This window comes from Eucyclogobius newberryi, unplaced genomic scaffold, assembly GCF_026437365.1.
Source record: "Eucyclogobius newberryi isolate DKJ021-1_F unplaced genomic scaffold, fEucNew1.0.hap1 SCAF_110, whole genome shotgun sequence".
Taxonomy (NCBI): Eukaryota; Metazoa; Chordata; class Actinopteri; order Gobiiformes; family Gobiidae; genus Eucyclogobius; species Eucyclogobius newberryi.
In genome coordinates, this window is record NW_027315736.1 from 1 (window position 1) to 26,148 (window position 26,148).

At 45.3% G+C, this 26,148-nt stretch overlaps 1 protein-coding gene across 1 annotated transcript in view; it reads left to right on the top strand.

Annotated features, from left to right (window-relative positions):
- Nucleotides 1-13,172: 13,172 nt before the first annotated feature.
- Nucleotides 13,173-26,148, top strand: part of LOC140355542 (calcium/calmodulin-dependent protein kinase type II subunit alpha) — a 47,373-nt gene continuing 34,397 nt past the window's right edge. Inside the window, exons 1-9 of the mRNA XM_072440165.1 lie at nucleotides 13,173-13,228; nucleotides 18,143-18,197; nucleotides 18,284-18,349; nucleotides 18,442-18,514; nucleotides 19,155-19,257; nucleotides 20,265-20,348; nucleotides 22,171-22,265; nucleotides 23,118-23,240; nucleotides 24,355-24,438. Of these exons, the coding sequence (XP_072296266.1) occupies nucleotides 18,488-18,514; nucleotides 19,155-19,257; nucleotides 20,265-20,348; nucleotides 22,171-22,265; nucleotides 23,118-23,240; nucleotides 24,355-24,438 (516 nt within the window). The 5' untranslated portion in view covers nucleotides 13,173-13,228; nucleotides 18,143-18,197; nucleotides 18,284-18,349; nucleotides 18,442-18,487. The remainder of the gene's footprint in view (nucleotides 13,229-18,142; nucleotides 18,198-18,283; nucleotides 18,350-18,441; nucleotides 18,515-19,154; nucleotides 19,258-20,264; nucleotides 20,349-22,170; nucleotides 22,266-23,117; nucleotides 23,241-24,354; nucleotides 24,439-26,148) is intronic.

Sequence of the window (26,148 nt, forward strand, 5' to 3'; positions counted from 1 at the left end):
ACTTAACCAGGTCTAAACCAGGACTAAACCAGGACTAAACCAGGACTAAACTAGGACTAAACCAGGACTAAACCAGGACTAAACCAGGACCAAACCAGGACTAAACTAGGACTAAACCAGGACTAAACCAGGACTAAACCAGGACTTAACCAGGACTAAACCAGGACTAAACTAGGATAAACCAGGACTCAACCAGGACTAAACCAGGACTCAACCAGGAATAAACCAGGACTAAACCAGGACTAAACCAGGACTAAACCAGGACTAAACCAGGACCAAACCAGGACTAAACTAGGACTAAACCAGGACTAAACCAGGACTCAACCAGGAATAAACCAGGACTAAACCAGGACTCAACCAGGAATAAACCAGGACTAAACCAGGACCAAACCAGGTCTAAACGAGGACTAAACCAGGACTAAACCAGGACTAAACCAGGACTAAACTAGGACTAAACCAGGACTCAACCAGGACTAATCTAGGACTAAACCAGGACTAAACCAGGACTCAACCAGGAATAAACCAGGACTAAACCAGGACTAAACTAGGACTAAACCAGGACTTAACCAGGACTAAACCAGGACTAAACTAGGATAAACCAGGACTCAACCAGGACTAAACCAGGACTCAACCAGGACTAAACCAGGACTAAACCAGGACTAAACCAGGACTAAACCAGGACTAAACCAGGACCAAACCAGGACTAAACTAGGACTAAACCAGGACTAAACCAGGACTCAACCAGGAATAAACCAGGACTAAACCAGGACTAAACTAGGACTAAACCAGGACTTAACCAGGACTAAACCAGGACTAAACAAGGACTAAACCAGGACTTAACCAGGTCTAAACCAGGACTAAACTAGGATAAACCAGGACTCAACCAGGACTAAACCAGGACTCAACCAGGAATAAACCAGGACTAAACCAGGACTAAACTAGGACTAAACCAGGACTTAACCAGGACTAAACCAGGACTAAACAAGGACTAAACCAGGACTAAACCAGGACTAAACAAGGACTAAACTAGGACTAAACTAGGACTAAACCAGGACTAAACCAGGACTAAACCAGGACTAAACAAGGACTAAACTAGGACTAAACCAGGAATAAACCAGGACTAAACCAGGACTAAAAAAGGACTAAACCAGGACTTAACCAGGTCTAAACCAGGACTAAACTAGGATAAACCAGGACTCAACCAGGACTAAACCAGGACTCAACCAGGAATAAACCAGGACTAAACCAGGACTAAACCAGGACTAAACCAGGACTAAACCAGGACCAAACCAGGACTAAACTAGGACTAAACCAGGACTAAACCAGGACTAAACCAGGACCAAACCAGGACTAAACTAGGACTAAACCAGGACTAAACTAGGACTAAACCAGGACTAAACCAGGACTAAACCAGGACTTAACCAGGACTAAACCAGGACTAAACTAGGATAAACCAGGACTCAACCAGGACTAAACCAGGACTCAACCAGGACTCAACCAGGACTAAACCAGGACTAAACCAGGACTAAACCAGGACTAAACCAGGACCAAACCAGGACTAAACTAGGACTAAACCAGGACTAAACCAGGACTCAACCAGGAATAAACCAGGACTAAACCAGGACTAAACTAGGACTAAACCAGGACTTAACCAGGACTAAACCAGGACTAAACAAGGACTAAACCAGGACTTAACCAGGACTAAACCAGGACTCAACCAGGAATAAACCAGGACTAAACCAGGACTAAACTAGGACTAAACCAGGACTTAACCAGGTCTAAACCAGGACTAAACTAGGATAAACCAGGACTCAACCAGGACTAAACCAGGACTCAACCAGGAATAAACCAGGACTAAACCAGGACTAAACCAGGACTAAACCAGGACTAAACCAGGACCAAACCAGGACTAAACTAGGACTAAACCAGGACTAAACCAGGTCTAAACCAGGACTAAACCAGGACCAAACCAGGACTAAACTAGGACTAAACCAGGACTAAACCAGGACTAAACCAGGACTAAACCAGGACCAAACCAGGACTAAACTAGGATTAAACCAGGACTAAACCAGGACTAAACCAGGACCAAACCAGGACTAAACTAGGACTAAACCAGGACTTAACCAGGACTAAACCAGGACTAAACTAGGATAAACCAGGACTCAACCAGGACTAAACCAGGACTCAACCAGGACTAAACCAGGACTAAACCAGGACTAAACCAGGACTAAACTAGGACTAAACCAGGACTAAACCAGGACTCAACCAGGACTAAACCAGGACTAAACTAGGACTAAACCAGGACTTAACCAGGTCTAAACCAGGACTAAACTAGGATAAACCAGGACTCAACCAGGACTAAACCAGGACTCAACCAGGAATAAACCAGGACTAAACCAGGACTAAACTAGGACTAAACCAGGACTTAACCAGGACTAAACCAGGACTAAACAAGGACTAAACCAGGACTAAACCAGGACTAAACAAGGACTAAACTAGGACTCAACCAGGAATAAACCAGGACTAAACTAGGACTAAACCAGGACTAAACTAGGACTAAACCAGGACTAAACCAGGACTAAACCAGGACTCAACTAGGACTAAACCAGGACTAAACCAGGATTAAACCAGGACTAAACTAGGTCTAAACCAGGACTAAACCAGGACTAAACTAGGACTAAACCAGGACTAAACCAGGACTAAACCAGGACTAAACCAGGTCTAAACCAGGACTAAACTAGGACTGAACCAGGAGTAAACCAGGACTAAACCAGGACTAAACTTGGACTAAACCAGGACTAAACTAGGACTAAACCAGGACTAAACCAGGACTAAACTAGGACCAAACCAGGACTCAAACAGGGCTCAACTAGGACTAAACCAGGACTAAACCAGGTCTAATCCACGTCTAAACCAGGACTAAAGCAGGACTAAAGCAGGACTAAACCAGGACTAAACCAGGTCTAATCCACGTCTAAACCAGGACTAAACCAGGACTAAAGCAGGACTAAACCAGGACTAAACCAGGACTAAACCAGGACTAAACCAGGACTAAACTAGGACTAAACCAGGACTAATCTAGGACTAAACCAGGACTAAACTAGGACTAAACCAGGACTAAACCAGGTCTAAACCAGGTCTAAACCAGGACTAAACCAGGTCTAAACCAGGTCTAAACCAGGACTAAACCAGGACTAAACTAGGACTAAACCAGGACTAATCTAGGACTAAACCAGGACTAAACCAGGACTAAACAAGGACTAAACCAGGACTTAACCAGGTCTAAACCAGGACTAAACCAGGACTAAACCAGGACTAAACTAGGACTAAACCAGGATTCAACCAGGACTAATCTAGGACTAAACCAGGACTAAACCAGGACTCAACCAGGAATAAACCAGGACTAAACCAGGACTAAACTAGGACTAAACCAGGACTTAACCAGGACTAAACCAGGACTAAACTAGGATAAACCAGGACTCAACCAGGACTAAACCAGGACTCAACCAGGAATAAACCAGGACTAAACCAGGACTAAACCAGGACTAAACCAGGACTAAACCAGGACCAAACCAGGACTAAACTAGGACTAAACCAGGACTAAACCAGGATTCAACCAGGAATAAACCAGGACTAAACCAGGACTAAACTAGGACTAAACCAGGACTTAACCAGGACTAAACCAGGACTAAACAAGGACTAAACCAGGACTTAACCAGGTCTAAACCAGGACTAAACTAGGATAAACCAGGACTCAACCAGGACTAAACCAGCACTCAACCAGGAATAAACCAGGACTAAACCAGGACTAAACTAGGACTAAACCAGGACTCAACCAGGAATAAACCAGGACTAAACCAGGACTAAACCAGGACTAAACCAGGACTAAACCAGGACCAAACCAGGACTCAACCAGGACTAAACTAGGACTAAACCAGGGCTAAACTAGGACTAAACCAGGACTAAACCAGGACTAAACCAGGACTAAACCAGGACTAAACCAGGAATAAAGCAGGACTAAACTAGGACTAAACCAGGACTAAACCAGAACTAAACCAGAACTAAAGCAGGTCTAAACCAGGACTAAACCAGGACTAAACCAAGACTAAACCAAGACTAAACCAGGACTAAACCAGGTCTAAACTATGACTAAACTAGGAAAAAACAGGACTAACCTAGGACTAAACCAGGACTAAACCAGGACTAAACTAGGACTAAACCAGGACTTAACCAGGACTAAACCAGGACTAAACTAGGATAAACCAGGACTCAACCAGGACTAAACCAGGACTCAACCAGGAATAAACCAGGACTAAACCAGGACTAAACCAGGACTAAACCAGGACTAAACCAGGACCAAACCAGGACTAAACTAGGACTAAACCAGGACTAAACCAGGACTAAACCAGGACTAAAGCAGGACTAAACCAGGACTAAACAAGGACTAAACCAGGACTTAACCAGGTCTAAACCAGGAATAAACCAGGACTAAACCAGGACTAAACTAGGACTAAACCAGGACTTAACCAGGACTAAACCAGGACTAAACAAGGACTAAACCAGGACTTAACCAGGTCTAAACCAGGACTAAACTAGGATAAACCAGGACTCAACCAGGACTAAACCAGGACTCAACCAGGAATAAACCAGGACTAAACCAGGACTAAACCAGGACTAAACTAGGACTAAACCAGGACTAAACTAGGACTAAACCAGGACTAAACCAGGACTAAACCAGGACTAAACTAGGACTAAACCAGGTCTAATCCACGTCTAAACCAGGACTAAACCAGGACTAAAGCAGGACTAAACCAGGACTAAACCAGGTCTAAACCAGGACTAAACTAGGACTAAACCAGGACTAATCTAGGACTAAACCAGGACTAAACTAGGACTAAACCAGGACTAAACCAGGTCTAAACCAGGACTAAACAAGGACTAAACCAGGACTTAACCAGGTCTAAACCAGGACTAAACCAGGACTAAACCAGGACTAAACTAGGACTAAACCAGGATTCAACCAGGACTAATCTAGGACTAAACCAGGACTAAACCAGGACTCAACCAGGAATAAACCAGGACTAAACCAGGACTAAACTAGGACTAAACCAGGACTTAACCAGGACTAAACCAGGACTAAACTAGGATAAACCAGGACTCAACCAGGACTAAACCAGGACTCAACCAGGAATAAACCAGGACTAAACCAGGACTAAACCAGGACTAAACCAGGACTAAACCAGGACTAAACCAGGACCAAACCAGGACTAAACTAGGACTAAACCAGGACTAAACCAGGACTCAACCAGGAATAAACCAGGACTAAACCAGGACTAAACTAGGACTAAACCAGGACTTAACCAGGACTAAACCAGGACTAAACAAGGACTAAACCAGGACTTAACCAGGTCTAAACCAGGACTAAACTAGGATAAACCAGGACTCAACCAGGACTAAACCAGGACTCAACCAGGAATAAACCAGGACTAAACCAGGACTAAACTAGGACTAAACCAGGACTCAACCAGGAATAAACCAGGACTAAACCAGGACTAAACCAGGACTAAACCAGGACAAAACCAGGACTCAACCAGGACTAAACTAGGACTAAACCAGGGCTAAACTAGGACTAAACCAGGACTAAACCAGGACTAAACCAGGACTAAACCAGGAATAAAGCAGGACTAAACTAGGACTAAACCAGGACTAAACCAGAACTAAACCAGAACTAAAGCAGGTCTAAACCAGGACTAAACCAGGACTAAACCAAGACTAAACCATGACTAAACCAGGTCTAAACTATGACTAAACTAGGAAAAAACAGGACTAACCTAGGACTAAACCAGGACTAAACCAGGACTAAACTAGGACTAAACCAGGACTTAACCAGGACTAAACCAGGACTAAACTAGGATAAACCAGGACTCAACCAGGACTAAACCAGGACTCAACCAGGAATAAACCAGGACTAAACCAGGACTAAACCAGGACTAAACCAGGACTAAACCAGGACCAAACCAGGACTAAACTAGGACTAAACCAGGACTAAACCAGGACTAAACTAGGACTAAACCAGGACTTAACCAGGACTAAACCAGGACTAAACAAGGACTAAACCAGGACTTAACCAGGTCTAAACCAGGAATAAACCAGGACTAAACCAGGACTAAACTAGGACTAAACCAGGACTTAACCAGGACTAAACCAGGACTAAACAAGGACTAAACCAGGACTTAACCAGGTCTAAACCAGGACTAAACTAGGATAAACCAGGACTCAACCAGGACTAAACCAGGACTCAACCAGGAATAAACCAGGACTAAACCAGGACTAAACTAGGACTAAACCAGGACTTAACCAGGACTAAACCAGGACTAAACAAGGACTAAACCAGGACTAAACCAGGACTAAACAAGGACTAAACTAGGACTAAACTAGGACTAAACCAGGACTAAACCAGGACTCAACCAGGAATAAACCAGGACTAAACCAGGACTAAACAAGGACTAAACCAGGACTTAACCAGGTCTAAACCAGGACTAAACTAGGATAAACCAGGACTCAACCAGGACTAAACCAGGACTCAACCAGGAATAAACCAGGACTAAACCAGGACTAAACCAGGACTAAACCAGGACTAAACCAGGACCAAACCAGGACTAAACCTGGACCAAACCAGGACTAAACTAGGACTAAACCAGGACTTAACCAGGACTAAACCAGGACTAAACTAGGATAAACCAGGACTCAACCAGGACTAAACCAGGACTCAACCAGGAATAAACCAGGACTAAACCAGGACTAAACCAGGACTAAACCAGGACCAAACCAGGACTAAACTAGGACTAAACCAGGACTAAACCAGGACTCAACCAGGAATAAACCAGGACTAAACCAGGACTAAACTAGGACTAAACCAGGACTTAACCAGGACTAAACCAGGACTAAACAAGGACTAAACCAGGACTTAACCAGGTCTAAACCAGGACTAAACTAGGATAAACCAGGACTCAACCAGGACTAAACCAGGACTCAACCAGGAATAAACCAGGACTAAACCAGGACTAAACCAGGACTAAACCAGGACTTAACCAGGACTAAACCAGGACTAAACAAGGACTAAACCAGGACTAAACCAGGACTAAACAAGGACTAAACTAGGACTAAACTAGGACTAAACCAGGACTCAACCAGGACTCAACCAGGAATAAACCAGGACTAAACCAGGACTAAACCAGGACTAAACAAGGACTAAACCAGGACTTAACCAGGTCTAAACCAGGACTAAACTAGGATAAACCAGGACTCAACCAGGAATAAACCAGGACTAAACCAGGACTAAACCAGGACTAAACCAGGACTAAACCAGGACCAAACCAGGACTAAACTAGGACTAAACCAGGACTAAACCAGGACTCAACCAGGACTCAACCAGGAATAAACCAGGACTAAACCAGGACTAAACTAGGACTAAACCAGGACTTAACCAGGACTAAACCAGGACTAAACAAGGACTAAACCAGGACTTAACCAGGTCTAAACCAGGACTAAACTAGGATAAACCAGGACTCAACCAGGACTAAACCAGGACTCAACCAGGAATAAACCAGGACTAAACCAGGACTAAACTAGGACTAAACCAGGACTAAACCAGGACTAAACCAGGACTAAACTAGGACTAAACCAGGACTAAACCAGGACTAAACTAGGACTAAACCAGGACTAAACTAAGACTAAACCAGGACTCAACCAGGACTAATCTAGGACTAAACCAGGACTAAACTAGGACTAAACCAGGACTAAACCAGGTCTAAACCAGGACTAAACTAGGACTGAACCAGGAGTAAACCAGGACTAAACCAGGACTAAACTTGGACTAAACCAGGACTAAACTAGGACTCAACCAGGACTCAACCAGGACTAAACTAGGACTAAACCAGGACTAAACCAGGACTAAACTAGGACCAAACCAGGACTCAAACAGGACTCAACTAGGACTAAACCAGGACTAAACCAGGTCTAATCCACGTCTAAACCAGGACTAAAGCAGGACTAAAGCAGGACTAAACCAGGACTAAACCAGGACTAAACCAGGTCTAATCCACGTCTAAACCAGGACTAAACCAGGACTAAAGCAGGACTAAACCAGGACTAAACCAGGTCTAAACCAGGTCCAAACCAGGACTAAACCAGGACTAAACCAGGACTAAACTAGGACTAAACCAGGACTAATCTAGGACTAAACCAGGACTAAACCAGGTCTAAACCAGGTCCAAACCAGGACTAAACCAGGACTAAACCAGGACTAAACTAGGACTAAACCAGGACTAATCTAGGACTAAACCAGGACTAAACCAGGACTAAACCAGGTCTAAACCAGGATTAAACTAGGACTAAACCAGGACTAAACCAGGACTAATCCAGGACTAAACAAGGACTAAACCAGGACTTAACCAGGTCTAAACCAGGACTAAACCAGGACTAAACCAGGACTAAACTAGGACTAAACCAGGACTCAACCAGGACTAAACCAGGACTAAACCAGGACTCAACCAGGAATAAACCAGGACTAAACCAGGACTAAACTAGGACTAAACCAGGACTAAACCAGGACTAAACCAGGACTAAACTAGGACTAAACCAGGACTCAACCAGGACTTAACCAGGACTAAACCAGGACTAAACTAGGATAAACCAGGACTCAACCAGGACTAAACCAGGACTCAACCAGGAATAAACCAGGACTAAACCAGGACTAAACCAGGACTAAACCAGGACTAAACCAGGACTAAACCAGGACCAAACCAGGACTAAACTAGGACTAAACCAGGACTAAACCAGGACTCAACCAGGAATAAACCAGGACTAAACTAGGACTAAACTAGGACTAAACCAGGACTTAACCAGGTCTAAACCAGGACTAAACTAGGATAAACCAGGACTCAACCAGGACTAAACCAGGACTCAACCAGGAATAAACCAGGACTAAACCAGGACTAAACTAGGACTAAACCAGGACTCAACCAGGAATAAACCAGGACTAAACCAGGACTAAACCAGGACTAAACCAGGTCTAAACCAGGACCAAACCAGGACTCAACCAGGACTCAACCAGGACTAAACCAGGAATAAAGCAGGACTAAACTAGGACTAAACCAGGACTAAACCAGAACTAAACCAGAACTAAAGCAGGTCTAAACCAGGACTAAACCAGGACTAAACCAAGACTAAACCAGGACTAAAGCAGGACTAAACCATGACTAAACCAGCACTAAAGCAGGACTAAACCAGGACTAAACCAGGTCTAAACCAGAACTAAACTACGACTAAACCAGGACTAAACTAGGACTAAACCAGGACTTAACCAGGTCTAAACCAGGACTAAACTAGGACTAAACCAGGACTAAACTAGGACTAAACCAGGACTCAACCAGGAATAAACTAGGACTAAACCAGGACTAAACTAGGACTAAACCAGGACTAAACTAGGACTAAACCAGGACTAAACCAGGTCTAAACCAGGACTAAACCAGGACTAAACAAGGACTAAACTAGGACTCAACCAGGAATAAACCAGGACTAAACCAGGACTAAACTAGGACTAAACCAGGACTAAACTAGGACTAAACTAGGACTAAACCAGGTCTAAACCAGGTCTAAACCAGGGCTAAACTAAGACTATACCAGGTCTAAACCAGGACTCAACCAGGAATAAACTAGGACTAAACCAGGACTAAACTAGGACTAAACCAGGACTAAACTAGGACTAAACCAGGACTAAACCAGGTCTAAACCAGGACTAAACCAGGACTAAACAAGGACTAAACTAGGACTCAACCAGGAATAAACCAGGACTAAACCAGGACTAAACTAGGACTAAACCAGGACTAAACCAGGACTAAACTAGGACTAAACCAGGTCTAAACCAGGTCTAAACCAGGGCTAAACTAAGACTATACCAGGTCTAAACCAGGACTAAACCAGGACTAAACCAGGACCAAACCAGGACTAAACTAGGACTAAACCAGGACTAAACCAGGACTCAACCAGGAATAAACCAGGACTAAACCAGGACTAAACTAGGACTAAACCAGGACTTAACCAGGACTAAACCAGGACTAAACTAGGATAAACCAGGACTCAACCAGGACTCAACCAGGACTTAACCAGGACTAAACCAGGACTAAACAAGGACTAAACCAGGACTAAACCAGGACTAAACAAGGACTAAACTAGGACTCAACCAGGAATAAACCAGGACTAAACTAGGACTAAACCAGGACTAAACTAGGACTAAACCAGGACTAAACCAGGTCTAAACCAGGACTAAACCAGGACTAAACTAGGACTAAACCAGGACTCAACTAGGACTAAACTAGGACTAAACCAGGACTCAACCAGGAATAAACCAGGACTTAACCAGGTCTAAACCAGGACTAAACTAGGATAAACCAGGACTAAACCAGGACTAAACTAGGACTAAACCAGGACTTAACCAGGACTAAACCAGGACTAAACCAGGACCAAACCAGGACTAAACTAGGACTAAACCAGGACTAAACCAGGACTCAACCAGGACTCAACCAGGAATAAACCAGGACTAAACTAGGACTAAACCAGGACTAAACTAGGACTAAACCAGGACTAAACCAGGACTAAACCAGGACTAAACTAGGACTAAACCAGGACTAAACCAGGACTAAACTAGGACTAAACCAGGACTAAACTAAGACTAAACCAGGACTCAACCAGGACTAATCTAGGACTAAACCAGGACTAAACTAGGACTAAACCAGGACTAAACCAGGTCTAAACCAGGACTAAACTAGGACTGAACCAGGAGTAAACCAGGACTAAACCAGGACTAAACTTGGACTAAACCAGGACTAAACTAGGACTCAACCAGGACTAAACAAGGACTAAACCAGGACTAAACCAGGACTAAACAAGGACTAAACTAGGACTCAACCAGGAATAAACCAGGACTAAACCAGGACTAAACTAGGACTAAACCAGGACTAAACTAGGACTAAACCAGGACTAAACCAGGTCTAAACCAGGACTAAACTAGGACTAAACCAGGACTAAACCAGGACTAAACCAGGACTAAACTAGGACTAAACCAGGACTCAACTAGGACTAAACCAGGACTAAACCAGGATTAAACCAGGACTAAACTAGGACTAAACCAGGACTAAACCAGGACTAATCTAGGACTAAACCAGGACTAAACTAGGACTAAACCAGGACTAAACCAGGTATAAACCAGGACTAAACTAGGACTGAACCAGGAGTAAACCAGGACTAAACCAGGACTAAACCAGGACTAAACCAGGACTAAACTAGGACTAAACCAGGACTAAACTAGGATAAACCAGGACTCAACCAGGACTAAACCAGGACTCAACCAGGACTTAACCAGGACTAAACCAGGACTAAACAAGGACTAAACCAGGACTAAACCAGGACTAAACAAGGACTAAACTAGGACTCAACCAGGAATAAACCAGGACTAAACCAGGACTAAACTAGGACTAAACCAGGACTAAACTAGGACTAAACCAGGACTAAACCAGGTCTAAACCAGGACTAAACTAGGACTAAACCAGGACTAAACCAGGACTAAACCAGGACTAAACTAGGACTAAACCAGGACTCAACTAGGACTAAACCAGGACTAAACCAGGATTAAACCAGGACTAAACTAGGACTAAACCAGGACTAAACCAGGACTAAACTAGGACTAAACCAGGACTAAACTAAGACTAAACCAGGACTCAACCAGGACTAATCTAGGACTAAACCAGGACTAAACTAGGACTAAACCAGGACTAAACCAGGTATAAACCAGGACTAAACTAGGACTGAACCAGGAGTAAACCAGGACTAAACCAGGACTAAACCAGGACTAAACCAGGACTAAACTAGGACTAAACCAGGACTAAACTAGGACTAAACCAGGACTAAACCAGGTCTAAACCAGGACTAAACTAGGACTAAACCAGGACTAAACCAGGACTAAACCAGGACTAAACTAGGACTAAACCAGGACTCAACTAGGACTAAACCAGGACTAAACCAGGACTAAACCAGGATTAAACCAGGACTAAACTAGGACTAAACCAGGACTAAACTAGGACTAAACCAGGACTAAACTAAGACTAAACCAGGACTCAACCAGGACTAAACTAGGACTAAACCAGGACTAAACCAGGTATAAACCAGGACTAAACTAGGACTGAACCAGGAGTAAACCAGGACTAAACCAGGACTAAACTTGGACTAAACCAGGTCTAAAGCAGGACTAAAGCAGGAATAAAGCAGGAATAAAGCTCCTTTTGAACGATACAGTGTTTGTGAGTTTCTCTGTTACATAACTCAGCTGCTGCAGGAGAACGTCAACTTTATTCTGTTTCCAAGCAACAAGGAACCGGCCAATCACACACCAGCATTCAGAGCAGAGAGCCAAGGCTGTGTCAGATGCCCTCCCAGTTCTACTGTTCAGCTTTTATTCACATTCTAAATGTTTATTTCAACTCTGGAAAAAAAACAGTTTGAAATTCTTTTATTTTTAATTTCAGTCACAGAATTTTGCAGTTTTACATTTTCTTTCTTTTTTGTCTAAATATTTTTAGATATTCAACAATTTAGGATCAGCTGTTTATTATTATTATGATTAATATGATGATTATTATAAATCTTTTACCGTCACACGCTCTCATGTCTCGTGAGGACAGCGTCCCCTGGAAGACGCTCTCATGTCTCATGAGGACAGCGTCCCCTGGAGGACGCTCTCATGTCTCATGAGGACAGCGTCCCCTGGAGGACGCTCTCATGTCTCGTGAGGACAGCGTCCCCTGGAGGACGCTCTCATGTCTCGTGAGGACAGCGTCCCCTGGAGGACGCTCTCATGTCTCGTGAGGACAGCGTCCCCTGGAGGACGCTCTCATGTCTCGTGAGGACAGCGTCCCCTGGAGGACGCTCTCATGTCTCGTGAGGACAGCGTCCCCTGGAGGACGCTCTCATGTCTCATGAGGACAGCGTCCCCTGGAGGACGCTCTCATGTCTCATGAGGACAGCGTCCCCTGGAGGACGCTCTCATGTCTCATGAGGACAGCGTCGCCTGGAGGACGCTCTCATGTCTCATGAGGACATGTTTGTGTTTCAGACCATCAGAAGTTGGACCGTGAGGCTCGGATCTGTCGCCTGCTCAAACATCCAAACATCGGTGAGTGATTATTATTATTATTATTATTATTAGGCCCGAGCGCCACAAGCTGCGAGAGGCCTATTAATCTCGTAAGGCCGTGCGAAGCACGGCTGCGAAAGTGCACGTAGTGCGCACGAAATCGAGCGCGAAGCGCTCGCCCACTTCCAAACACTCACTACGCACTCCTTCACTCACGCACGCCTCGTGCATACTAATTAATAGTAGGAAAATGGAACATTACCGTTGTAAACGGGCGAAGCCCGTGCAAAAGTGCGCACTAAACGAGCACTTTACATTGGGATGACGACCGCGAAGCATGTGATGCAAAAATGTAACATTATTACTGTTTAGAGGGCCAAAATCCCAATGTAAAGTGCTCGTTTAGTGCGCACTTTTGCACGGGCTTCGCCCGTTTACAACGGTAATGTTCCATTTTCCTACTATTAATTAGTATGCACGAGGCGTGCGTGAGTGAAGGAGTGCGTTAGTGAGTGTTTGGAAGTGGGCGAGCGCTTCGCGCTCGATTTCGTGCGCACTACGTGCACTTTCGCAGCCGTGCTTCGCACGGCCTTACGAGATTAATAGGCCTCTCGCAGCTTGTGGCGCTCGGGCTTAATAAGTGTTGTGCAACACCCTTAACATAAGAGTTCAGAAATATCACCCAGACCTTGGACCCTTCACCAGCCCGGAAATGCAGACGCCTTGGTTTGATATTCACCCCCACCCAAGTGACGTAGTCTCAGAGCGTGTGTGCCCCGCCCACCCAAGTGACGTAGTCTCAGAGCGTGTGTGCCCCGCCCACCCAAGTGACGTAGTCTCAGAGCGTGTGTGCCGCAGCTGTAGCTCCGCGGTGCGCCCAAGCCCCCAGCAGCCAAGATGGCCGCCCATTCAAGTCAATGGGAGCTGCTCAGTAGCGCATGTTGCCAGTTAGCCTTTAGCCTTTCGCCTTTCGCCTTTCGCCTTTAACTCTTTAGCTCTTAAGCCTTTAACTCTTTAGCCTTTAGCTCTTTAGCCTTTAGCCTTTAGCTCTTTAGCCTTTAGCTCTTTAGCCTTTAGCCTTTAGAACTCTTTGGACACTGCAGCCCAGAAGTGACGTAGGTCTTCATGTGGTGTGTGCTTCATAGTTCATGTGGTGTGTGCTTCATAGTTCATGTGGTGTGTGCTTCATAGTTCATGTGGTGTGTGCTTCATAGTTCATGTGGTGTGTGCTTCATAGTTCATGTGGTGTGTGCTTCATAGTTCATGTGGTGTGTGCTTCATAGTTCATGTGGTGTGTTCTTCATAGTTCATGTGGTGTGTGCTTCATAGTTCATGTGGTGTGTGCTTCATAGTTCATGTGGTGTGTGCTTCATAGTTCATGTGGTGTGTTCTTGTTCTGATCTGTGTCATTTATGAATGATTGAAGTTTCGCCTCCAGCGACGCTCCAGATTCTGAATCTGAAACTCGGTCACTGCAAAACTGAGTTAAACCGGACCAGGACCACCAGGACCACCAGGACCACCAGGACCAGGACCACCAGAACCACCAGGACCACCAGGACCACCAGGACCACCAGGACCAGGACCACCAGAACCACCAGGACCACCAGGACCACCAGGACAACCAGGACCACCAGGACCAGGACCACCAGGACCAGGACCACCAGGACCACCAGGACCACCAGGACCAGGACCACCAGGACCAGGACCACCAGAACCACCAGGACCACCAGGACCACCAGGACAACCAGGACCACCAGGACCAGGACCACCAGGACCAGGACCACCAGGACCACCAGGACCACCAGGACCACCAGGACTACTAGGACCACCAGGACCACCAGGACCACCAGGACCACCAGGACCAGGACCACCAGGAACACCAGGAACACCAGGACCACCAGGACCACTAGGACCAGCCTCAAAAAGGCTTCAACACGAGACCCACAGCCTCAGACCCACAGCCTCAGACCCACAGCCTCAGACCCACAGCCTCAGACCCACAGCCTCAGACCCACAGCCTCAGACCCACAGCCTCAGACCCACAGCCTCAGACCCACAGCCTCAGACCCACAGCCTCAGACCCACAGCTTCAGATCCTCTTCAGATGGACACTCGTGTGTTTGAACAGTGAAACCCGGAGCTTCGATCAGAGCGAGGACGATAAACGCACGTTTAAAGTGTGAAGAGGATTTGTTCTTTTGTTCTGTGAAGTGTTCCGAGCGTTAACGAGGCGAGAATCCCACAAAAGACAAAACTAAAGACAAATGTGAGAAGGTTTCATCCTTCTGCATTTATGACTGCTGGAATCTGATCATTGTCTGGACTAAGGGAAGTAATTCAAACACAAATATAAAATGGAAACTAGAAGAGTAATTTATAGACAATATTAGGACCCAAAGGTTAGCTAAAAGTGTCCCAAACGTACTCGAGTAAAACGAATAGACCGAAATGTAAAGTACTTTCATCCGTCTGTTTTTGTCACATTCACTTTATGTTTTTGTCACATTCACTTTATTTTCTGATTCCAACATTTAGAGTTAAAATGTAAAATCATTTCTTCTCAGAATTGGACACTTTCACACGTTCAGTGCTTTATTCATGTCTTTTTGTCTTTTCTTACATTTATATAAGCAAACGACACATTCGTCACCTCTGAATCCTGCTGTTTGATTCTTTCGGTTTGTGGAGCGTTTGTGTGCCTGTTGCTTGGTAACGCACCTGAGCAGTGTGTGGGCAGGACATCCCATAATAATCCTCCTCCACAGTCAAATCTGCAGCTCGCGATGTTCAAGCTGTAGCATATACTGTGTCAGATGCCCTCCCACCTGTTTGAAGCAAATACATGTGTGAAGAGTTTATTCTTCTTACGTCTAATAATCTGTATTATATGTGTATACATGTGTATTATACGTGTATACATGTGTATTACACGTGTATACATGTGTATTACACGTGTATACATGTGTATTACACGTGTATACATGTGTATTACACGTGTATGCATGTGTATTACACGTGTATGCGTGTGTATTACACGTGTATACATGTGTATTACACGTGTATACATGTGTATTATACGTGTATGCATGTGTATTATACGTGTATGCATGTGTATTATACGTGTATGCATGTGTATTATACGTGTATGCATGTGTATTATACGTGTATGCATGTGTATTATACATGTGTATGTGTATTATACATGTGTATGCATGTATACATGTGTATTATACGTGTATACATGTGTATTATACGTGTATACATGTGTATTATACGTGTATGCATGTGTATTATACGTGTATGCATGTGTATTATACGTGTATGCATGTGTATTATACGTGTATACATGTGTATTATACGTGTATACATGTGTATTATACGTGTATACATGTGTATTATACGTGTATACATGTGTATTATACGTGTATACATGTGTATTATACGTGTATACATGTGTATTATACGTGTATACATGTGTTTTATACGTGTATACATGTGTATTATACGTGTATACATGTGTATTATACGTGTATACATGTGTATTATACGTGTATACATGTGTATTATACGTGTATGCATGTGTATTATACGTGTATGCATGTGTATTATACGTGTATGCATGTGTATTATACGTGTATGCATGTGTATTATACGTGTATGCATGTGTATTATACGTGTATGCATGTGTATTATACGTGTATGCATGTGTATTATACGTGTATGCATGTGTATTATACGTGTATGCATGTGTATTACATGTGTATACATGTGTATTATACGTGTATGTATGTGTATTATACGTGTATGCATGTGTATTATACGTGTATGCATGTGTATTATACGTGTATGCATGTGTATTATACGTGTATGCATGTGTATTATACGTGTATGCATGTGTATTACATGTGTATACATGTGTATTATACGTGTATGTATGTGTATTATACGTGTATGCATGTGTATTATACGTGTATGCATGTGTATTATACGTGTATGCATGTGTATTATACGTGTATGCATGTGTATTATACGTGTATGCATGTGTATTATACGTGTATGCATGTGTATTATACGTGTATGCATGTGTATTATACGTGTATGCATGTGTATTATACGTGTATGCATGTGTATTATACGTGTATGCATGTGTATTATACGTGTATGCATGTGTATTATACGTGTATGCATGTGTATTATACGTGTATACATGTGTATTATACGTGTATACATGTGTATTATACGTGTATACATGTGTATTATACGTGTATACATGTGTATTATACGTGTATACATGTGTATTATACGTTTATACATGTGTATTATACGTGTATACATGTGTATTATACGTGTATACATGTGTATTATACGTGTATACATGTGTATTATACGTGTATACATGTGTATTATACGTGTATACATGTGTATTATACGTGTATACATGTGTATTATACGTGTATACATGTGTATTATACGTGTATACATGTGTATTATACGTGTATACATGTGTATTACACGTGTATACATGTGTATTACACGTGTATACATGTGTATTACACGTGTATACATGTGTATTATACGTGTATACATGTGTATTATACGTGTATACATGTGTATTATACGTGTATACATGTGTATTATACGTGTATACATGTGTATTATACGTGTATACATGTGTATTACACGTGTATACATGTGTATTACACGTGTATACATGTGTATTACACGTGTATACATGTGTATTACACGTGTATACATGTGTATTATACGTGTATACATGTGTATTATACGTGTATACATGTGTATTATACGTGTATACATGTGTTCTACATTAGAGTTCAAATCCATAACCAGATACTTATGATACACTTACACTTCACCATTAAGACCAGCAGGTGGCAGAAGAGTGTCATAAAGGTCATTGGTGAATAACGTGTGTCGTGTGTGTTTCAGTGCGACTTCACGACAGCATTTCAGAGGAGAACCACCACTACCTCATCTTCGACCTGTGAGACTCCTTCACGCTCACGTTTGACATAAACGCTCGTGATATGAATGTAAAGAAGTGTAAACAATGCGTGTTGTTGTCGTCAGGGTGACCGGAGGGGAGCTGTTTGAGGACATCGTGGCCCGTGAGTACTACAGTGAAGCCGACGCCAGGTTTGTCCTCTCGCTGACCTCTTACACATGTGTGACCCCTGTGTGACCCCTGCGTGACCCTATGTGACCCTACGTGACCTCTGACCCCACAGCCACTGTATCCAGCAGATCCTGGAGGCCGTGCTGCACTGTCACCAGATGGGAGTGGTCCACCGCGATCTCAAGGTCAGAACCACAGGGAAAGAACGGGAATGACACAAAATCGCTATAGTAACCAGGCCATAACCCGCTGGTCTGACTCTATCATGGCCCAGGTTAGCGTGGCCCATGTTAGCGTGGCCCATGTTAGCGTGGCCCATGTTAGCGTGGCCCATGTTAGCGTGGCCCATGTTAGCGTGGTCCATGTTAGCGTGGCCCATGTTAGCGTGGTCCATGTTAGCGTGGTCCATGTTAGCGTGGCCCATGTTAGCGTGGCCCATGTTAGCGTGGCCCATGTTAGCGTGGCCCATGTTAGCGTGGTCCATGTTAGCGTGGTCCATGTTAGCGTGGTCCATGTTAGCGTGGCCCATGTTAGCGTGGTCCATGTTAGCGTGGCCCATGTTAGCGTGGCCCATGTTAGCGTGGCCCATGTTAGCGTGGTCCATGTTAGCGTGGCCCATGTTAGCGTGGCCCATGTTAGCGTGGTCCATGTTAGCGTGGTCCATGTTAGCGTGGCCCATGTTAGCGTGGTCCATGTTAGCGTGGCCCATGTTAGCGTGGCCCATGTTAGCCTGGCCCATGTTAGCGTGGCCCATGTTGGCGTGGCCCATGTTAGCGTGGCCCATGTTGCTATAGTAACCCGCTGGTGACTCTGTCTCTGCTGCAGCCTGAGAACCTTCTGCTGGCCTCAAAGTCCAAAGGTGCTGCGGTGAAACTGGCCGACTTCGGTTTGGCCATCGAGGTGGAGGGCGACCAGCAGGCGTGGTTCGGTGAGCAAAGCCTTCTGGGAAATGACCTTTATCACACTGTGACCAGGATATTAGTTTGTGCTTCATCTCAAACTCATCACACTTTAAAAAACATGATGTAAATAATTATATGGAACAATTGCATTCTCATGTTTGTGACACTGCAGTTGTGGTTTGGGTCATTAGTGTGGTTTGTGTCATTAGTGTGGTTTGTGTCATTAGTGTGGTTTGTGTCATTAGTGTGGTTTGTGTCATTAGTGTGGTTTGTGTCATTAGTGTGGTTTGGGTCATTTGTGTGGTTTGTGTCATTAGTGTGGTTTGGGTCATTCGTGTGGTTTGGGTCATTAGTGTGGTTTGTGTCATTAGTGTGGTTTGTGTCATTAGTGTGGTTTGGGTCATTTGTGTGGTTTGTGTCATTAGTGTGGTTTGGGTCATTCGTGTGGTTTGGGTCATTAGTGTGGTTTGGGTCATTCGTGTGGTTTGGGTCATTAGTGTGGTTTGGGTCATTAGTGTGGTTTGGGTCATTAGTGTGGTTTGGGTCATTAGTGTGGTTTGGGTCATTAGTGTGGTTTGGGTCATTAGTGTGGTTTGGGTCATTCGTGTGGTTTGGGTCATTCGTGTGGTTTGGGTCATTAGTGTGGTTTGGGTCATTAGTGTGGTTTGGGTCATTAGTGTGGTTTGGGTCATTAGTGTGGTTTGGGTCATTCGTGTGGTTTGGGTCATTAGTGTGGTTTGGGTCATTAGTGTGGTTTGGGTCATTCGTGTGGTTTGTGTCATTAGTGTGGTTTGGGTCATTAGTGTGGTTTGGGTCATTTGTGTGGTTTGGGTCATTAGTGTGGTTTGTGTCATTAGTGTGGTTTGTGTCATTAGTGTGGTTTGGGTCATTAGTGTGGTTTGTGTCATTAGTGTGGTTTGGGTCATTTGTGTGGTTTGGGTCATTTGTGTGGTTTGGGTCATTAGTGTGGTTTGGGTCATTAGTGTGGTTTGGGTCATTAGTGTGGTTTGGGTCATTCGTGTGGTTTGTGCAGGATTTGCTGGGACTCCTGGATATTTGTCTCCTGAAGTCCTGAGGAAGGATCCGTACAGCAAAGCAGTCGATCTGTGGGCCTGTGGTACGTCCCACTGTGTGTGTGTAATATATATATATATATATATATATATATATATATATATATAGACCCTATTTCAGACCCTGTTTCAGACCCTGTTTCAGCCTGTTTCAGACCCTGTTTCAGACCCTGTTTCAGCCTGTTTCAGACCCTGTTTCAGACCCTGTTTCAGACCCTGTTTCAGCCTCTTTCAGCCTGTTTCAGACCCTGTTTCAGACCTGTTTCAGACCTGTTTCAGACCCTGTTTCAGACCTGTTTCAGCCTGTTTCAGACCCTGTTTCAGACCCTGTTTCAGACCTGTTTCAGACCTGTTTCAGACCCTGTTTCAGACCTGTTTCAGACCCTGTTTCAGACCCTGTTTCAGACCCTGTTTCAGCCTGTTTCAGACCTGTTTCAGACCCTGTTTCAGACCTGTTTCAGCCTGTTTCAGACCTGTTTCAGACCCTGTTTCAGACCCTGTTTCAGACCCTGTTTCAGACCCTGTTTCAGACCTGTTTCAGACCTGTTTCAGACCCTGTTTCAGACCTGTTTCAGACCTGTTTCAGACCTGTTTCAGACTCTTTCAGCCTGTTTCAGCCTGTTTCAGACCCTGTTTCAGACCCTGTTTCAGACCTGTTTCAGACCTGTTTCAGACCCTGTTTCAGACCTGTTTCAGACCTGTTTCAGACCTGTTTCAGACTCTTTCAGCCTGTTTCAGCCTGTTTCAGACCCTGTTTCAGCCTGTTTCAGACCTGTTTCAGACCCTGTTTCAGCCTGTTTCAGACCTGTTTCAGACTCTGTTTCAGACCCTGTTTCAGACCTGTTTCAGCCTGTTTCAGACCTGTTTCAGACCTGTTTCAGACTCTTTCAGCCTGTTTCAGCCTGTTTCAGACCTGTTTCAGACCTGTTTCAGACCTGTTTCAGCCTGTTTCAGACCTGTTTCAGACCCTGTTTCAGCCTGTTTCAGACCTGTTTCAGACCTGTTTCAGACTCTTTCAGCCTGTTTCAGACCTGTTTCAGACCTGTTTCAGACCTGTTTCAGACCCTGTTTCAGACCCTGTTTCAGACCTGTTTCAGACCCTGTTTCAGACCTGTTTCAGACCTGTTTCAGACCTGTTTCAGACTCTTTCAGCCTGTTTCAGCCTGTTTCAGCCTGTTTCAGACCCTGTTTCAGACCCTGTTTCAGACCCTGTTTCAGACCTGTTTCAGACCTGTTTCAGACTCTTTCAGCCTGTTTCAGACTGTTTCAGACCCTGTTTCAGACCCTGTTTCAGCCTGTTTCAGACCTGTTTCAGACCCTGTTTCAGACCCTGTTTCAGCCTGTTTCAGACCCTGTTTCAGACCTGTTTCAGACCTGTTTCAGACCTGTTTCAGCCTGTTTCAGACCTGTTTCAGACCTGTTTCAGACCTGTTTCAGACCCTGTTTCAGACCCTGTTTCAGACCTGTTTCAGACCCTGTTTCAGACCTGTTTCAGACCTGTTTCAGACCTGTTTCAGACTCTTTCAGCCTGTTTCAGCCTGTTTCAGCCTGTTTCAGACCCTGTTTCAGACCCTGTTTCAGACCCTGTTTCAGACTCTTTCAGCCTGTTTCAGACTGTTTCAGACCCTGTTTCAGACCCTGTTTCAGCCTGTTTCAGACCTGTTTCAGACCCTGTTTCAGCCTGTTTCAGACCCTGTTTCAGCCTGTTTCAGACCCTGTTTCAGCCTGTTTCAGACCTGTTTCAGACCCTGTTTCAGACCCTGTTTCAGCCTGTTTCAGACCCTGTTTCAGACCTGTTTCAGACCTGTTTCAGACCTGTTTCAGCCTCTTTCAGCCTGTTTCAGCCCTGGTGGTCCTGTGTTCCAGGGGTCATCCTCTACATCCTTCTGGTTGGTTACCCTCCGTTCTGGGATGAAGATCAGCACAGACTCTATCAGCAGATCAAAGCTGGAGCCTACGACGTGAGTCACAGAAAACATTTAAAGGTCCCACATCTTTTAAAGGTCCCACATCGTTTAAAGGTCCCATAAAGGTCCCATATAATTTAAAGGTCCTACATCATTTAAAGGTCTCACATCATTTAAAGGTCCCACATCATTTAAAGGTCCCATATAGTTTAAAGGTCCCATAAAGGTCCCATATAATTTAAAGGTCCTACATCATTTAAAGGTCCCACATCATTTAAAGGTCCCACAACGCTTAAAGGTCCCACATCATTTAAAGGTCCCATATCGTTTAAAAGTCCCATAAAGGTCCCATATAATTTAAAGGTCCTACATCATTTAAAGGTCCCACATCATTTAAAGGTCCCATATCATTTAAAGGTCCCGCATAATTTAAAGGTCCCACATAATTTAAAGGTCCCATATCATTTAAAGGTCCCATAAAGGTCCCATATAATTTAAAGGTCCTACATCGTTTAAAGGTCCCATATCATTTAAAGGTCCCACATAATTTAAAGGTCCCACATCGTTTAAAGGTCCCACATCGTACAGTGCTGTTGGTGCTTCATATATGAGCCCAAAGTGAGAGAACAGTCTCGCTCCTCCTCCTCAGATGAGCAGACGAACAGGTGCTACTCACAGAATCACTCACCGTCTCCAGAGCGGGACACCGTGACCCCTGTAGGACAGTGTGGTTTATGTGTTTGTCCTCTTGTGTCCAGTTCCCGTCTCCAGAGTGGGACACCGTGACCCCTGTAGGACAGTGTGGTTTATGTGTTTGTCCTCTTGTGTCCAGTTCCCGTCTCCAGAGTGGGACACCGTGACCCCTGTAGGACAGTGTGGTTTATGTGTTTGTCCTCTTGTGTCCAGTTCCCGTCCCCAGAGTGGGACACCGTGACCCCTGAGGCCAAAGACCTCATTAATAAGATGTTGACCATAAACCCGTCCAAACGCATCACGGCGGCTGAAGCGCTCAAACATCCCTGGATCTCTGTGAGTCACACTCTTTGTTCTAAGGTTAAAGGTCACACATGTCACAAGGGTTAAAGGTCACACATGTCACAAGGGTTAAAGGTCACACATGTCACAAGGGTTAAAGGTCACACATGTAACAAGGGTTAAAGGTCACACATGTCACAAGGATTAAAGGTCACACATGTAACAAGGGTTAAAGGTCACACATGTAACAAGGGTTAAAGGTCACACATGTCACAAGGGTTAAAGGTCACACATGTAACAAGGGTTAAAGGTCACACATGTCACAAGGGTTAAAGGTCACACATGTCACAAAGGTTAAAGGTCACAAATATCACAAATGTTAAAGGTCATGCATGTCACAAAGGTTAAAGGTCACAAATGTCACAAAGGTTAAAGGTCACAAATGTCACAAAGGTTAAAGGTCACACATGTCACAAAAGTTAAAGGTCACACATGTCACAAGGGTTAAAGGTCATGCATGTCACAAAGGTTAAAGGTCACAAATGTCACAAATGTTAAAGGTCACGCATGTCACAAAGGTTAAAGGTCACAAATGTCACAAAGGTTAAAGGTCACACATATCACAAGGGTTAAAGGTCACACATGTCACAAAGGTTAAAGGTCACAAATGTCACAAAGGTTAAAGGTCACACATATCACAAGGGTTAAAGGTCACACATGTCACAAATGTCACAAAGGTTAGAGGTCACGCATGTCACAAAGGTAAAAGGTCACACTTGTCAATAAGGTTAAAGGTCACACATGTCAATGAGGTTAAAGGTCACAAATGTCACAAAGGTCAGAGGTCACACATGTCACAAAAGTTAAAGGTCACACATGTCACAAAGGTTAAAGGTCACAAATTTCACAAAGGTTAAAGGTCATGCATGTCACAAAGGTTAAAGGTCACAAATGTCACAAAGGTTAAAGGTCACGCATGTCACAAGGGTTAAAGATCACACATGTCAATAAGGTTAAAGGTCACACATGTCAATAAGGTTAAAGGTCACACATGTCAATAAGGTTAAAGGTCACACATGTCAATAAGGTTAAAGGTCACACATGTCAATAAGGTTAAAGGTCACACATGTCACAAAGGTTAAAGGTCAGATGTTTCTTTTGGTTTCAGCATCGCTCCACGGTGGCGTCTTGTATGCACCGACAGGAAACTGTGGAGTGTCTCAAGAAGTTCAACGCTCGGCGGAAACTCAAGGTACCTCCTCTTCCTCACCTCCTCCTCCTCAACTCCTCACCTCCTCACCTCTTCTCCTCCTTGCAGCTCCTGCTCACCTCCTCACCTCCTCCTCCTCAACTCCTCACCTCCTCCTCAACTCCTCACCGCCTCCTCCTCACCTCCTCACCTTTTCTCCTCCTTGCATCTCCTCCTCACCTCCTCAACTCCTCCTCACCTCCTCCTCTCCTCCTCCTCACCTCCTCTTCTCCTCCTTGCCTCACCTCCCCACCTCCTCCTCACCTCCTCTTTTCCTCTTCACCTCCTCTCCTCCTCACCTCCTTGCCTCCCCACCTCCTCCTCTCCTGCTCACCTCCTTGCTTCACCTCCTCCTCTCCTCCTCCTCCTCTCCTCTTCACGTCCTTGCCTCACCTCCTCCTCCCCTCCTACTCTCCTTGCCTCACCTCCTCCTTGTCTCACCTCCTCCTCCCCTCCTACTCTCCTTGCCTCACCTCCTCCTCTCCTCCTCCTCTCCTCCTCCTCTCCTTGCCTCACCTCCTCCTCTCCTCCTCCTCCTCTCCTGCTCACCTGCTTGCCTCACCTCCTCCTCTCCTCCTCACCTCCTTGCCTCACCTCCTCCTCACCTCCTTGCCTCACCTCCTCCTCTCCTCCTCCTCACCTCCTTGCCTCACCTCCTCCTCTCCTCCTCCTCACCTCCTTGCTTCACCTCCTCCTCTGCTCCTCCTCACCTCCTCCTCTCCTCCTCACCTCCTTGCCTCTCCTCCTCCTCCTCTCCTCCTCACCCCCTTGCCTCACCTCCTCCTCTCCTCCTCCTCGTACTTTCCTCCTCCTCCTCTCCTTGCCTCACCTCCTCCTCTCCTCCTCCTCTCCTCCTCACCTCCTTTCCTCACCTCTTCCTCTCCTCCTCCTCTCCTTGCCTCACCTCCTCCTCTCCTCCTCACCTCCTTGTCTCACCTCCTCCTCTCCTCTCCTCCCCCTCTCCTCCTCCTCTCCTTGCCTCACCTCCTCCTCTCCTCCTCCTCTCCTTCTCCTCTCCTCTCCTCCTTGCCTCACCTCCTCCTCTTCTCCTCCTCACCTCCTTGCCTCACCTCCTCCTCTCCTCCTTGTACTTTCCTCCTCCTCTCATTGCCTCACCTCCTCCTCTCCTCCTCCTCTCCTCCTCACCTCCTTGCCTCACCTCCTCCTCTCCTCTCCTCCTCCTCTCCTTGCCTCACCTCCTCCTCTCCTCCTTGCCTCCCCTCCTCCTCCCCTCCTCCTCACCTCCTTGCTTCACCTCCTCCTCACCTCCTCCTCTCCTCCTCCTCACCTCCTTGCCTCACCTCCTCCTCTCCTCCTTGCCTCACCTCCTCCTCCCCTCCTCCTCACCTCCTTGCTTCACCTCCTCCTCACCTCCTCCTCTCCTCCTCCTCACCTCCTTGCCTCACCTCCTCCTCTCCTCCTTGCCTCACCTCCTCCTCTCCTCCTCCTCACCTCCTTGCTTCACCTCCTTGCCTCTCCTCATCCTCTCCTCCTCACCTCCTTGCCTCACCTCCTCCTCTCCGTCTCCTCCTTGTACTTTCCTCCTCCTCTCCTTGCCTCACTTCCTCCTCTCCTCCTCCTCTCCTCCTCACCTCCTTGCCTCACCTCCTCCTCTCCGTCTCCTCCTTGTACTTTCCTCCTCCTCTCCTTGCCTCACCTCCTCCTCTCCTCTTCCTTCTCTCCTCTTCCTTTCCTCCTCCTGTCCTTGCCTCA